At 48.0% G+C, this 14,513-nt stretch overlaps 2 protein-coding genes across 3 annotated transcripts in view; both read left to right on the top strand.

The window, feature by feature from the left end:
* LOC123371174 (E3 ubiquitin-protein ligase TRIM17-like) overlaps window positions 1-13,228 on the top strand; it is a 67,261-nt gene extending 54,033 nt beyond the window's left edge. The window contains exons 6-9 of the mRNA XM_045018473.1: window positions 10,833-10,858; window positions 11,252-11,364; window positions 12,572-12,675; window positions 13,199-13,228. Of these exons, the coding sequence (XP_044874408.1) occupies window positions 10,833-10,858; window positions 11,252-11,364; window positions 12,572-12,675; window positions 13,199-13,228 (273 nt within the window). The remainder of the gene's footprint in view (window positions 1-10,832; window positions 10,859-11,251; window positions 11,365-12,571; window positions 12,676-13,198) is intronic.
* A 235-nt stretch (window positions 13,229-13,463) lies between these two features.
* LOC123370684 (tripartite motif-containing protein 15-like) overlaps window positions 13,464-14,513 on the top strand; it is a 34,878-nt gene continuing 33,828 nt past the window's right edge. For both annotated transcript variants that reach the window (XM_045017391.1, XM_045017393.1), the window contains exon 1: window positions 13,464-13,580. In XM_045017391.1, the coding sequence (XP_044873326.1) occupies window positions 13,481-13,580 (100 nt within the window). In that variant the 5' untranslated portion in view covers window positions 13,464-13,480. The remainder of the gene's footprint in view (window positions 13,581-14,513) is intronic.

The following is a 14,513-nucleotide window of genomic DNA, read 5'->3' on the forward strand; positions in this document are numbered from 1 at the left end:
ATAAATCATTGTAACTATAGAAGAGTTCTCTAGATGCTGTAGTGGAACAATAGGTGGCTCTGCTTTCTACTTTAGGTCTCATGTTGGTCTCTAATACTTAGAGATTGGCTTAAGCCCTTGCTCAGATCTTTGCTGTACTGATTTTCTGTAGTAACAAGTGCCACAGTTTAATCACATGTTGTGTGGTCAAATATTTCCTTTTAGTAGACTACGTTTACACTACAGCTTATGTCGCTCAAGGGTGTAAATAAGCCACCCCCCCCCCCCCCCGAGCGACACAAGTTATAGTGACTAAGCGTCGGTGTAGACAGTGCTATGTTGGTGGGAGAACTTTTCTCACTGACTCTTGCAGAGGCTGGATTAATTAAGTCAACACTCCTTGGCCATTCTTATCACTTTTGCCTGGACTCCCTCTATTTCTTAATTGTTCTTTTTGAGATGGGGATGTATCCAAATGAAGCTGCACTATTGATTTGTATAAAGGCTTTGTAATATTTTCCATATTATTCTCCATCCTGTTCCTTCTGTGTCCCAACATCTTGCTAGCTGTTTTGACAGAGGTTTTCATTCATCTCTTTACTATGGCAACCAGGTCCCTTACCTGAGTGGTACAATTAATTTAGAACCCCCAAAAGATGATCCAGTACAGTACTTCAATTTTTTCTCTCCAATGCATTGCTTTGTGTTTACTGATATTGGATTTCATTTGTCATCATGTTGTCCATTCCTCAGGCTTGTTTAGATCTCGCTGTAGCTCCTTATAGTCCCTTCTGGTCCTGGATCACCTAAAGAACTCTCTCACCAACAGAAGTTGTTCCAGTAAAAGATATTACCTCACCCACCTTTTCTTGCTAATATCCTGGGACTCACATGTATACTAAAGAACTATGTGCCATCTGCACATGTTGCTACATCACAGCTCACCCCACTTTACTTTATCTTGTGTTAAATAGTATGGGACTTTGTGTGGGCTCCTGATCTTCCTGCTGTTAACTTTTAGCCATGAGGAAAATTAACTATTTATCCTACTCTCTGTTTTCTGTCTCAGCCACTTTTTGATCCATGACAGTACTTTCACACAGTCACAGACATGTGGGGCTGGAAGGAAAGGTCTGTAGAGGCATGGGACTCACCCCTGCAGCACCTCCTGCTGGTAGTCCAGGGAATTAGCTCTTTTCCAGCCTCTGGAGCACCCTCTGCAGGTCAGTGTCCTGCTTGTAGCTTGGCCCCCGTGTCCCTCCTGGACCCGGTGCCCCATTATCTGGGGCTTTCCAGGCTGGGGCTCCCCAGCTCCTCTGTCTTTCCCCAGCCCTGCTCCACTCAGGTACCCTGTCTCTAGCTCCCTGCAGCCAGGCCCTTCTCCCTCTACAAACAGAGAGACTGTTTGCTTGAGCTCCTGGCTCCCAGCCTCCTATATAGGGCCAGCTGAGGTCTGATTGGGGCCTGGCTCAGCTGCGGCTGCTTCCCCAATCAGCCTAGTAGCCACTTCCCCTTGCAACAGCCCTCTCCAATACCGGATTTATAATGGTGCCAGTCATGGCACCGGGCCCACGGTCGAAAGGGGCCCCGGCGTGCTCTCCTCCGCTCCCCCGCTCTCTCCTGTGGGGTCAGACCTTGACTCTGCCACTGCTGGGGTTCCGTGGCAGCCTCTGCCGGCAGCCTGGCTCCTGCCCCGCCCCTTTCCCCAGCATGCTATATCCCCCCCGCCGATCAGCCTTGCTGTCAAGAGGGGGGAGCCGCAGCATGCCGCTCCAGGGAGGAAGAGGAGAAGAAGAGGCGGGGATGATGCCTCTCCCCCGCTTCTTTCCCCAGTGTGCTACGTTTCCCCCCCGCGCCCCTACTGGTCAGCTGGATCAGCCTTGCAGGCAGGAGTGGGGGCAAGGAGGAGCGAGCTGCAGCACGCCATTCCGGGGAGGAGGAGAAGACGAGGCTGGGTGAGGCCTTGAGGAAGGGGCTGGAATTGGGGCATATCCCCTCCAGCTCCCTGTGTGAGCAACCCCACGACCCCAGCCCACCCCCCTGCCCACCCTAAGCCCTGCAGTCCCCCGAGCCCCTGGCCCTGCACTCCCCCACACACTCCCAGCCCCCTTCCCTGACCCCTGTACCCCCTACACCTCCCCAGCCCTGATCCCTGCATCCCCCCCTCACGCCCCTCAGCCCTTGCCCTGAAACCTGCACCCCCCCCACATCCCTACCCCCAACCTCCTGCCCCAACCCTGAGCGCCCTCCCTCACCCTAGCTCCTGGCCAGACCCTGCACCCAAACATTTTTTTACAATATTTGGAAAGATCATTAAGTGGTCCGTCGAGACCCTCTGTGATGTTCAAGTGGTCTGTGGAAAAATAAGTTAGACTCAAGCACAATCAAGGGACCTCACTTTATTTTCATTTACTTGCTATTGCTTATAGGAGGAGGAGGAAGAAAAAAAGAATGAAAAATGGGAGCGGGGGAGATGAGAGAATGTTCTTTTTCTTGGCTGGGGCCCAAGGAGGAGCCTCAAAAATGAAACTGAGCACAGGGCTGGGGGGCCCCCCACTAACTCTCAATCCACCACTGGCTGTCATGTCACCTGGGCTGGGGACACTGTCCAGGCCAGTGTAACCACTAGGCAAACTAGGCGACCGCTTAGGGCACCAAAAAGCGGTGCCCCACATTTATTTTTTTTTACACTACAGTGGAGTCACATCTTACACGGGGGTTAGGTTCTAAAGTCACCGTTTAAGAGGAAAATTGTGTATAGTGAAAATTACCATAAAGTACAGCATACACTAGAACAGGGGTCCTCAACCTATGGCACGCATGCCAAAGGTGGCACACAAGCTGATATTTTTATATATATTTTTAAATGGCAGGCTGTGGGTCCCAGCTGCCGCTGAGCATGCTGCCGAGCTGGGGTTCTGTTCACTCAGCTGGCAGCGGCTGAGCAGGGGCAGCAGTGGGCCAGCTCCTGCCAGCCGGGGTCCCAGCCGCCAGGCCCGCTCAGCCTCCTGCTGGCCTGAAGTTCCGTTCACCCAGGTCACCAGGAGGCTGAGCGGGGCCAGCAGCTGGGACCCCGGCTGGCAGGAGCCAGCGGACGGAACCCCAGACCAGCAGCAGCCTGAGCTGCTCAGGCAGCTGCCGGTCTGCGGTCCCGGCCGCCAGCCCTGCTCAGCCTGCTGACAATCTGGGGTTCTGGCTGCCAGCCCCTTGCCAGCCAGTGTCTCGGCCACTGGCCCTGCTCAGCTTCCTGCCGGCCTGGGTTAACAGCAGGAGGCTGAGAGGAGTCGCCGGCTGGGACCCCGGCTGGCAGCTGAGTGAATGGAACCCCAGGCCAGCAGCAGGCTCAGCGGTGGCCAGGACCCGCAGGCTGCCGTTTAAAAAATCAGCTCGCGTGCCACCTTTTTTGAAAATGTATAATAAGCGATGCTCCGGAAGGGGGGGCAAGGTGGAAGTTTCGCCTAGGGTGCAAAATATCCTTGCACCGGCCCGGGATACTGTGTCAGCTGATCCCCTCAGTCTCCAACCTACCTGGATAGAACAGCAGACATGGCCCTGCCCACTAGCTCCTCTCCACTCCCTAGCCCACCCACCACTTGCCCCTCCCCTTAAGACTTAGCCTTCTTACTTTTAAAAATGAGTGCTGGCCCCTCTCCCCTGCTCAGGCTTTTCTGGCAGCCCTGTTGCCAGGTAACCAGTTTTAGACTGGAAACTCCAGTAGAAAACGGGACCTGGGTGTCCAGTTAGCAGTGCTGACTGGAAACTAAATGTACAGTTATAGGAGTAAACACATTAGCCTCCGCTCCTCCCACTCCCAACACCCACCCAGAGGGCTGGAAGAGAACCTGTCCTGCTGCTGTGGGAGGAGCGGCAGCTCAGTGCAGAGAGAGACAAAGAGAACGGGCTAGAACCAGGTAGGTTCCACAAAAAGTTAATCCAGCCCTGGCCCTCTCCCAGGGCTGTCTTAAGCCCTTCCAGGCAGAAGCGGGGTAACCACCCCACTACAAGGTCATTAAGTCCAGTTCCCTGAGCAGATACAGGAAGAGTTAACCTAGACCAGCCCTCACAGGTGTTTGTCCAACCTGTTCTTAAAAACCTACAACAATGATGATTCCTCAAACCTCCTTGGAAGCCTGTTCCAGAGCTTAATTACTCTTATAGTTTAAAAAAAAAGTTTTCTCTAATAATTTAACCTAAATCTCCCCCACTGCAGATTAAGCTGATTATTTTTTCTCGTACCTTCAGTGGACATGGAGAACAGTGGATGGCCATCTTCTTTATGACAGCTCTTAACATATTTGAAGACTGTTATCAGGCCCCCCTCAGTCTTCTTTCTCAAGAGTAAACACGCCCCATTTCTGTAACCTTTCCTCTAGGTCAGGTTTTCTAAACCTTTTCTCATTTTTATTGCTCTGCTCTCTTCATTTTGTCCACATCTTTCCTAAACTGTGGCACCCAGAACTGAACACAGCACTCCTATTGAGGCCTCACAAGTGCAGAGCAGAGCTGGACAATTACCTCCCATGTCTTACATACAACACTCCTGTTAATACACCCCAGAATTATATTACTCTTTTTCACAACTAAAACACATCATTGACCCATATTCAATTTGTGATCTGTTGTAACCCAAAGACCCTTTTCAGCAGTACTACCGACTAGCCCATAATTCCCTCTTTTGTAGTGTGGCAAGGCACCTTTCTCTGTCTCACCAGCCTCAGCAGTTTGTCCCTTGGTAAGATGGGCCTGGGGTAAAGCAACTCATCTTGGCTGCACAGGGGCAGTCAGTCTCTCCCTCAGCGGGCTTTTTGGGCTGGTTTCTTCCCCCCCTATGGGAAGGAACACAGCCTCTCCTCTTGGAGAGGCCTGCTCCCTGGCTGCCACCTGCCTAGTAGTAGCAGCCTGACTTTCTCCCTCTCCTCTCTTTCCTCTCAACAGGGGAGGGTTTTAAAAGATCTCAGGCAGCCTTTAATTGGAGACAGCTGACCCTAATTGCTTTCAGGTAACTCCATCTCAGCTGAGCCTGATTGACTCATAATCATCCCTCCTCAGTTGATAGGGCGGAGAGCCATTTAACCTTCTGGGCCTGTCTTCCCCTACACTCTTGCAGCCACCTGGCCTGACTTTATCGCCCCACCCCCACTCAACACTACAGGGTTGAGCTACTTGGGTCGACAAACAGTGCACACTTGACAGGCAATCATCTTTGCCATGCTTGATCCCGGACCTATGTTGCACTCTGAAGTGGAAGGGTTGTAGAGACAGGAATCACCTTATTACTCTTGCTTTTCTTTCTTTGTTTTGGTGCATCCACTTCAGAGGGGCATGGTCCGTGACTAGGGTAAACCTCTGTCCGAGCAGGTAGTAGTGTAGGCTTTCCATGGCCCACTTCACCTCCAGGCACTCCTTCTCTACTACAGCATATTTTTGTTCTCTGGGCAGGAGTTTCCTACTGAGGAACAGGACTGGGTGTTCTTCTTCTCCAACCATTTGCAAAAGAACCACTCCCAACCCAACCTCAGAGGCATTGGTTTGTAGGATACACTCCTTCTCAAAGTCTGAGGCTACCAGCACTGGGTCAGTGCAGAGGGTGGTCCGCAGACCTGCAAAAGCTTCTTCGGCTGCACTGGTCCACCTTACTATATCTGGGCCATGGGCTTTTGTTAGGTCTATTAAAGGGCATGCCCTGGTAGAGAAGTGGGGGATGAACTGCCTATAGTATCCAACTAGCCCCAGGAATGCTCTGACCTGTTTCTTCCGAACTGGCCTGAGCCAATTTTGTATTGCCTCTAACTTGTTCAGTTGGGGCTTCACTACACCCCTCCCCACGATATACCCAAGGAATTTGGCTTCTGCTAGCCCTTATTGCACATTTGGAGGGATTTGCAGTAAACCTTGCCTTCTTCAGGGTCTCCAATACTGCTTCCACCTTCTCTAAGTGCGTTCCCCAGTCTGGGATATGTATAATGACATCATCAAGATAGGCAGCCGTGTACTCACTGTGCGGATGTCACAGCTTATCCATGAGCCTTTGGAGAGTTGCAGGAGCCCCACATAATCCAAAAGGGAGAACAGTGTACTGATACAGTCCTTCTGGAGTCAAAAAGGAAGTCTTCTCTTTGTTCTCCTTGGCCAGAGGGATTTGCCAATATCCTTTGGTCAGGCCGAGGGTGGACAAAAATCATGCTTTTCCCAATCAGTCAATTAGTTTGTCTATCCATGGTATGGGGTACGTGTCAAACTGAGACACCTCGTTTAACTTTCAGAAGTCGTTACAGACCCTCATGCTGCCGTCGGGTTTGGGTACTAGGATAATTGGACTTGACCATTGACTATGGGACTCCTCAATGACCCCTAACTTCAGCATTTTCTTGACTTCTGTCTTGATCTCCTCTCTTTTTGCCTCTGGGACCTTAACATGGCTTAACATTCACCTTCACTCCAGGATCTGTGAGGATGTGATGATGAACTTTGGTAGTCCTGCCTGGCTTTTCTGAGAATACATCCTGGTGGAGTTCAATCATGTTAATCACTTCTGTTTGTTGGTCCGGGGTCAATTCATAAGATATTCCCACTTGGCCCTGCCAATTAATCTCAGGGGGTGGCGACACTAGGGTGACCACATGAGCTTCCCTGTCTTGCCATGGTTTCAACAGGTTGACATGGTTGATCTGTTCTGGTTTCCGGCAATCTGTCTGTCGGACCTTATAGTCGACCTCCCCAATGGCTTCTATTATCTCATATGATCCCTGCCACCTGGCCAGGAGTTTGCTCTTCGCCATGGGTACCAACACCATTATCCAATCTCCCACCTGGAACTTTCGGATTGTGGCTCAGCAGTCGTAATAGGTGTGTTTGGCCTCTTGTGCCCTCTCCATCTGTTCTCACACCATGGGGGCGACTTGGGCTATTCTGTCTTTCATCTGCAACACAGGCATGATGGTGTTTCTTCCTTGGTTTGGCTGTTCTTCCAATCACTCTTTGGCAATGTCCAGTATGCCACGGGGGTGGCAACCATATAACAACTGAAATGGGGGAAAACCCACTTGAAACCTTAGGGACCTCCCTTATAGCAAACATAGGCGCTCCTCTCTTTCCTTTCAACAGGGGAGGGTTTAAAAAGGTCTCAGGCAGACTTTAATTGGAGACAGCTGACCCTAATTGCCCTCAGGTAACTCCATCTCAGCTGAGCCTGAATGACCTGTAATCATCCCTCCTCAGTTCTGGGCCTGTCTTCCCCTACCCTCTTGCAGCCTGACTTTATCACGGGAGTTATGCATTTGATTTTTCTTTCCTAGATGCAATACTTTGCACTTGTCTTTATTGAATTTCATCTTGTTGATTTCAGACCAATTCAATACACTTTCAGGTCATTTTGAATTCTATTCCTGTCTTCCAAAGTGCCTGCAACCCCATCTAGTTTTTTTTTTGTCATCTGCAAATTTTATCAGTGTATCCTCCACTCAGTTATCCAAGTCATTAATGAAAATTTTGAATTCTATTGGATCCAGGACTCACTCCTTGAAGGACAGCAAACCCTTGATAATTGCTCTTTGAGTATGGTTTTTCAAAGAGTTGTGCACCCACCTTATAATAATTTAATCTATACCACATTTCCCTACTTTGCCTCTAAACCCCATGACTACTTAGCTTCTTTAGAGGCTGCTTGTGTGGGTCCTTCTCAAAAGCCTTTCGGACATCTAAAAGAATTTTGTTTATTCACAAATGGAGCAGTTCTCACTCTCTGATCACTGCATGCTGCAGAAAGATGTGCAGAGCCCCTTCCCCATACAGTAGGCTCTGATTTGGAGTAAGCACTCAATCTCCATTCTATCTGATACAGGCACTCCTCACAGCCCCACCAACTCCCCACCTCCCTATGGCATCTCCAAGCTTAAGAGGGGAATAGAATGACAAGGAAGTAGTGGGAGTTGAGTGATGGAGAGGTGTGCCCAGAAAGCCCCTGCATCCATCCCCCAGTTATGCCCATCTCACTATCACCACTTCTTCAAAAAACAAGGGAAATGCCTTGCCAAAAATATGTTACACAGAGTTTAAGTTGCCTGATGTTGCCTGGGGCCCTTCCAGAATGTCTGCTGCATCCACCCTTAAACCTCTAATACCCTGGAAATAAAGAGCCCTGCCCCACAACCTTAACTCTGCCCTCTATGAGCAATGCCATAATAATTACTATCATAACACTCCAGGATAGTACTGAGTGCAGCAGGGTCAGGGCACACTCATACCATAGGAGAAGCTGTACTGGGCTGTCAAGTAGATCACCACTACAAATCCCGGCAGCAAGAATAGACCATTACAACTTACAGAATTAGGCTTGGCAGAATTTGATTTATTTCTTAAATAATTTCAGTGGATAACACCAATGTTTGTTTTAAGCATTTTTTCTTCAATTTCTATCTATTTAAAATTTCAGAGTGGCATGAAATTATGGGGGTGAGGTGGAGGCAGGCAATAGGGTTCAGAAAATGATTAAGTCAAAACATACGAAGTAAATATCCTTAAATTAAACTCTTAACATTCTCAAGCAGCATTTTTCTTATTTTGCCTATCTGTATGTTTTGATTATTATTTATCAAACTTAGTCAGTTTGTGTGTGTACATTGAAATTGACATTTACCAACATTTATCAATAAAAATCTAATCCTTCCAAGCCTATACACACATCAACACTGAAATGATCCATCAAATTACAAATACACCTCACTACAGCAGGCAGAACAGGATGTAATATCCCATGATGGTCTTACCAATATCATATCTAGCGGTAAAACCACTTCTGTCCTCCTATTCAATATTCCCTCTCTCATACATGCAAAGATCACATCAATTGTCTTAGCTACAGCATTACACAAGGAGCTCACATTCAGTTGTTTGTTATCACTACTCTAGTCCTTTTTAGAGTCACTGCTTTCTAGGATACAGTCCCCCTGTCTGCAAATGTGACCTACATTCTTTGTTTCTTCATCTTGCAATTAGCTGTATTAAAACAAATGTGTTCATATCAGCCCACCTTATCATGTGATCTATATCAGTCTGTATAACTGACTTGGCCCAGTCATTACTTACTTTTCCATTAATTTTTGTGTCATCTCTAGTTCTGGTATCACAATTTAAGAAATATATTGATAAATTGGAGAAGGTTCAGAGAAGAGCTATGAGAATTATTAAAGGATTAGAACACATGCTTTACAGTAATAGACTCAATTTGCTCAATCTATTTAGCTTAACAAAGTGAATGTTAAGGGGTGAACTGATTAATATTTAAGTGCCTGCTTGGGGAACACATTTAATAATGGGATCTTCAATCTTGCAGAGAAAGATATAACATAACCCAATGGTTGGAAATTGAAGCTAGACAAATTCACAGTGTAAATGAAGTGTACATTTTTAACAGTAAAAGTAATTAACCACTGAAACAACTTATCAAGTATCATGGTAGATTCTTCCTCACTGGCCATTTTTAAATCAAGATTGGATTTTTTTCCCCTAAAAGATCTGCCCTAGGAATTATTTGGGGAAAATCTCTGGCCTGTGTTATACAGGAGATCAGACTAGGTGAATATGTGGCTCTTTCAGGTCTTGGAATCTATGAAGTTTAGATCTCAATCCATTTTTGTATAAAGCAGCCCTAGAAACTCAGTAAGTATTCTATCTGCTCCAAGTTCCATTATTCACAATCCAGTCCTCATCCTGACTCACTAATAATGCCTGGTTTTATGTTTGGGACCAGCAAGTTTGTACCTGTAGATGCTATGTGTCTAATTGTGCTGGTGGGGGTGGGGGTGGGGGTGGGGGTGGGGGAGGGGAAGTATACTTGCCCATGGGATCTTATCACGTGCTCAGGGAGTTCATGTGCCTTTGGGATCTTGCATTGTGCTCAGCACTCTGAACACCTGGCAGTACTGGGCCTGTGCTGAAGAAAGGAGGAATGACTGCCCTCCGTGAGCCCTGTGCCACACAACAGCAACATTTTATCTGTCATGTGTGTATAACTACTGCCCAGTTCTGAGTACACTCCTTTGGCTTGTGAGGTCTTTGATAAAATGCAATTATTAGTTATGGATGGGTGAGGTGGTCATTGTTTCATCCATACAAAGGCTGAAATTTCTAAATTATCAGGCCCTTGGGGAGGAGGGATAGCTCAGTGGTTTGAGCAGTGGCCTGCTAAATCCAGGGTTGAGAGTTCCATCCTTGAGGAGGACATCTAGGGCAGGGTGACAAAAATCTGTCAGTGACAATACTTGGTCATGCTGTGAAGGCAGGGGACTGGCTTCAATAACCTTTCAAGGTCTCTTCCAGTCCTACTCTTCTATAATTCTAATCCATGTAAACTTTACTTGAAATTTCAACATTTTATAACTACTTCTTTAAGAACTACATCATTCTTGTAAGGAATTTTGCCCTTTAGTTACTGAAACATACTTCAACATGATTTTTGGTGTGGGATGATCTGTCTCTGAAGAATCATTTCAGAGACATAGAATCATATAATATCAGGGTTGGAAGAGACCTCAGGAGGTCATCCAGTCCAACCCCCTGCTCAAGCAACATGAAACAAATGGAATATAACCTTTTCTGGTCCACACTCAAATAGTGGTATAAATGGGAAATGACAAGATGACATTTCTAAATGACTGTGGTAAGTGGAACATCCAGCTTCACCAACTCCCTTCCCATTCATGTCTGATCAGACATTCTTGCTGTGAGGGGGGATGAGGGATGAAACCCAGGAAGAATTTCTGCAGTTCAGAGAGTGATTCAATCCCCAGGTCATCGAGGAGAACATTCTTATCGAATAGAACCTAAATGTTGTGTTTTTTCTGTTTCCCATGCAGGTGGATGTGATGGCCCCCAGGGGCAGGTGGGTTTGTGAATTGCACTGCAATGTGCTGGGGAGCTCTGGGGAAATCTCCATGCTCCTCATGCATCACAATATGAAGAGCCGTGAACAGGGTTGGAGAGTCCCAGATGCTAGATCTTCCTAAATCTTATGTTCCTCATTGACATGGGGGTATTTAACTTTTTTACCAGAGTCATTTCAATTCAGTGGGGAAGGTGGAGAATGAAAAGAAAGGAAGAGAAATAAGAGACGTGTTAGAAATTGCCTGTGCCATTTGGAGTTGCCTCCTTTGCTAACTCTGTATGACCCAATATTATCACTGGGCCAGGAGTTCAAAGGTCCTTTCATTCCCTTTGGTGATTTTTAGGAGCTGTGTGAAGAAGGCAGCGAGATGACAGTAAATATTGTGTTTAGGTTTAAAGAATCAATGTCTCCAAACCCGTCACTGGACTCTGGAGGGAAAAGAAAGTACAGCATCTCTCCTGGAGCAAAGGTGGCTGCGCAGCCTGAGTTTCGGGGGTGTGAAGGTAAAGAAAGGAGGCTCTGCCCCTGTGAGAAACTATCATTGTACTTAGTTTAATTCATTAGGGCATGACCTAATGAATGACACTGGCTGCAGTGTCTGTGTAACTGAGCCAGTCCAGCTCTCTCTGAGCCCCCTGTCGGTCAACATTCATGGAAGAGAAGTGATATTTCCCAGCCTCTGCCAAGGAGCTGAAGGCCATGTCTCCACTCCAAACTCTTCCTTCTGGTGGTAAGAGTGTAGGCTCCTTCTCTTTGAGTAGCCCCAGCAGTGAAAACCCTACCAAGCTGTCTGGTCTGCACCTCCTGCTCAGAGTGTCCTTATGAAAAACAATGTTTCTGAGTAGAGAAAGTTCAGAGCAGCAGGACACTGTTGGACAGCAGGACACTGACTTCACTGTCACTATGGGAAGAGCCTCTAAGCAGGCCCTGAAACTCAGTGACCGCCTCTGGGTTACGCAAGAAGGTTCCCTACATTTGCCTGTTGGAGAGACAAGGATTCTCTCAATCTGTCAGTCACCTTTTCCCATAGAGAGGATTGGGGGTCTCAGGGAGCCCCAGGAAACATCTGCTTCATTGGCCACTGTGCCATTCTCATTCAGCCTTTCTTTCAGGTGTCAGATCTCCCTAGTGGAGTGGAAATTACCTGAAAAATTCTCAAATTAGGCTCCCAAAGTTTTGCCCTTTCAGGCTGTGAAATATCCTTGAGAAGGTCATTTTTAATTAGTATCCAGAGTTCAGAAGCCAGCATCTCAGTGCTGCAGAACCTCCCTACTATTTCAAGGTGTAGCTGACTATCGTGGGATGATTTTGTGGAGTGGGGAGGTTTGTAACTAAGAGGTGGTTGCTGGAAGCCCATCATCAGTGGCAGATTAGCCACTGGGCCAATGGGGCCTGTGGCTGGGGGCCCTGGAAAAATGGGTGTCCCCATGTCCTGGCGGGAGTGCTGGGAGGGTGGGCAAAGCGGGGCAAGCCACTGTGCTCTGACCCCACTTCTTGGCAGGGGTGCTGGGGGTACTGCAAGCAGAAGGGGTGGGGAGGGGCTCCCACTTGTTCTGGCCCAGGGCCCCATGAAACCCAATCCACCCCTGCCCATTGTGGGTGAGAGTGGTAGCTCTTTTGCACCTGAGAAGTGGGATGGCAGGAGGGAGGGAGAATGCTCCAGGCCGCATGGTGTATTGTGAACACCACATATATTTGTATCACTTACAGAGAAAGGAGGGGAAGTGTCTACAAAAGGGAAAGAGGCTGCAACTCACAAACACATGGTTCGCAGAGACAGTCACTTTCTTTCTCCCATAGAAGAATACAAGCAGGTATGTAATGTGACCCTTCAAATTACTGTGGGGATATCAATTACCCTCCATGAATCTCTGTTCAAATTCACAGGGTAGAGGCCAACATTTACTGCTAGGCATTTGAGCAGCCAGCCCAGCATCCAATGGGTGGGGCAGAGAGAGAAAGAATGGAAGACAATTCCATACAGGGGCTCTGTAAACAACTGAACATCCCCAAAGCAACCTGAGCCTCATCTGTCAAAGGGGGGAGACTACACAAGCAGCTTAAACTGAGCTGAAGCTCTTAAACCAGTTGGCATAACATGTAAAGAGAAGTCCCAAGAAGAGCTCTGTGGTGGTGCTGGAAGGCCTGCCCTGCCCTGCCCCCGCAGTTTGATTGTCTGGGGATGGCCAGATCTGGGCTCTGCCCCCTTACTGAGCCCTGCTTGGCTAGAAACCACTCAACTCCTATCTCCTGTTGCCAGCTCCCCTCTGATGGGAGGGTGGGATTCCCTTGTGAGATGGGAATGCACAGGCTGGGTGAATACATTCTGTTGCTCAGATGGTGAAATGTCTCCAGGTCAGCAGGTAGAACCGTTCTGCAGAGCGAAAGCTAAATGTTGTTGTCTTTCTGTTTCCTTCTAGATGGATATAATGTCCCGCAGTGTAAGGTGGGTTTGTCAACCGGTAATTCTCATGTCCCCATTTAATCTCTGGGGCTGTCGTTTGAAAAGTCCCTTCTCACCTTCCCTCCCCTGGGAACTTTGTCCCTTAACGAAAAAGGCAGTGAGTGATGTCCACAAATATGTTCAGCCTTCAGGATCTGACAACTTTGAATACAACCATGGAATCTGGTGGGAAAAGGAAGGACAAAGGGAGCGAGAAGGACAGCATCTCTCCTGGAGGGAATGTGGCTCTGCAGCCTGAGCTATCAGGGAGTGAAGGTAAAGAATAAGAGACAGTACCCCCGTGAGAATGTATCACTATTAATTTAATGCTTGGCTTCATTAAGGTCTGACTATTTGATAGAAGGTTTGGTGTAGGGGAGCCAGCCCAGACCTCCCCTTACCCACACTGTTCGCCAATCATGGAGAGCAAATGCTATTCCCCACCTCTGCAAAGGAGCTGAAGGCCATGTCCCCATTTCTGACTTTTCTGCCTAGTGAGGACAGAGTTCAAGATCCTTCCCTCTGAGGAGCCCTGGCACTGAACACCCCACCCAGCTGTCTGCACCTCTCACTCACAGTGTCCTAATGAAAAGCAATGTTTCTGAGTGGAGAAAGTTCACAGCAGAGTCCCCAGAGGCGGGTGGATCAGACAGCAGGACATCGACTTCCCTGTTGCTCTGGGAAGACCCTCTAAGTAGGCCCTGAAGCTTAATGACAACATCAGGGGGAGGCAGGAAGGTCCCCTACATTTGCCTGATGGAGAGACAAGGATTCTCTCAATCTGTCAGTCATCTTTTCCCATAGAGGGGATTGGGGGTCTCAGGGAGCCCCAGGAAACATCTGCTTCATTGGCCACTGTGCCATTCTCATTCAGCCTCTCTTTCGATTGTCAGATCTCCCTAGTGGAGTGGAAATTACCTGAAAAATTCTCAAATTAGGCTCCCAAAGTTTTGCCCTTTCAGGCTGTGAAATATCCTTGAGAAGGCCATTTTTAATTAGTATTATCCAGAGTTCACCCACCCCAGAAGCCAGCATCTCAGTGCTGCAGAACCTCCCTACTATTTCAAGGTGTAGCTGACTATCGTGGGATGATTTTGTGGGGTGGGGAGGTTTGTAACTAAGAGGTGGTTGCTGGAAGCCCATCATCAGTGGCAGATTAGCCACTGGGCCAATGGGGCCTGTGGCTGGGGGCCCTGGAAAAATGGGTGT

The sequence above is a fragment of the Mauremys mutica genome, chromosome 5, assembly GCF_020497125.1.
Source record: "Mauremys mutica isolate MM-2020 ecotype Southern chromosome 5, ASM2049712v1, whole genome shotgun sequence".
In the NCBI taxonomy this organism is placed as follows: domain Eukaryota; kingdom Metazoa; phylum Chordata; order Testudines; family Geoemydidae; genus Mauremys; species Mauremys mutica.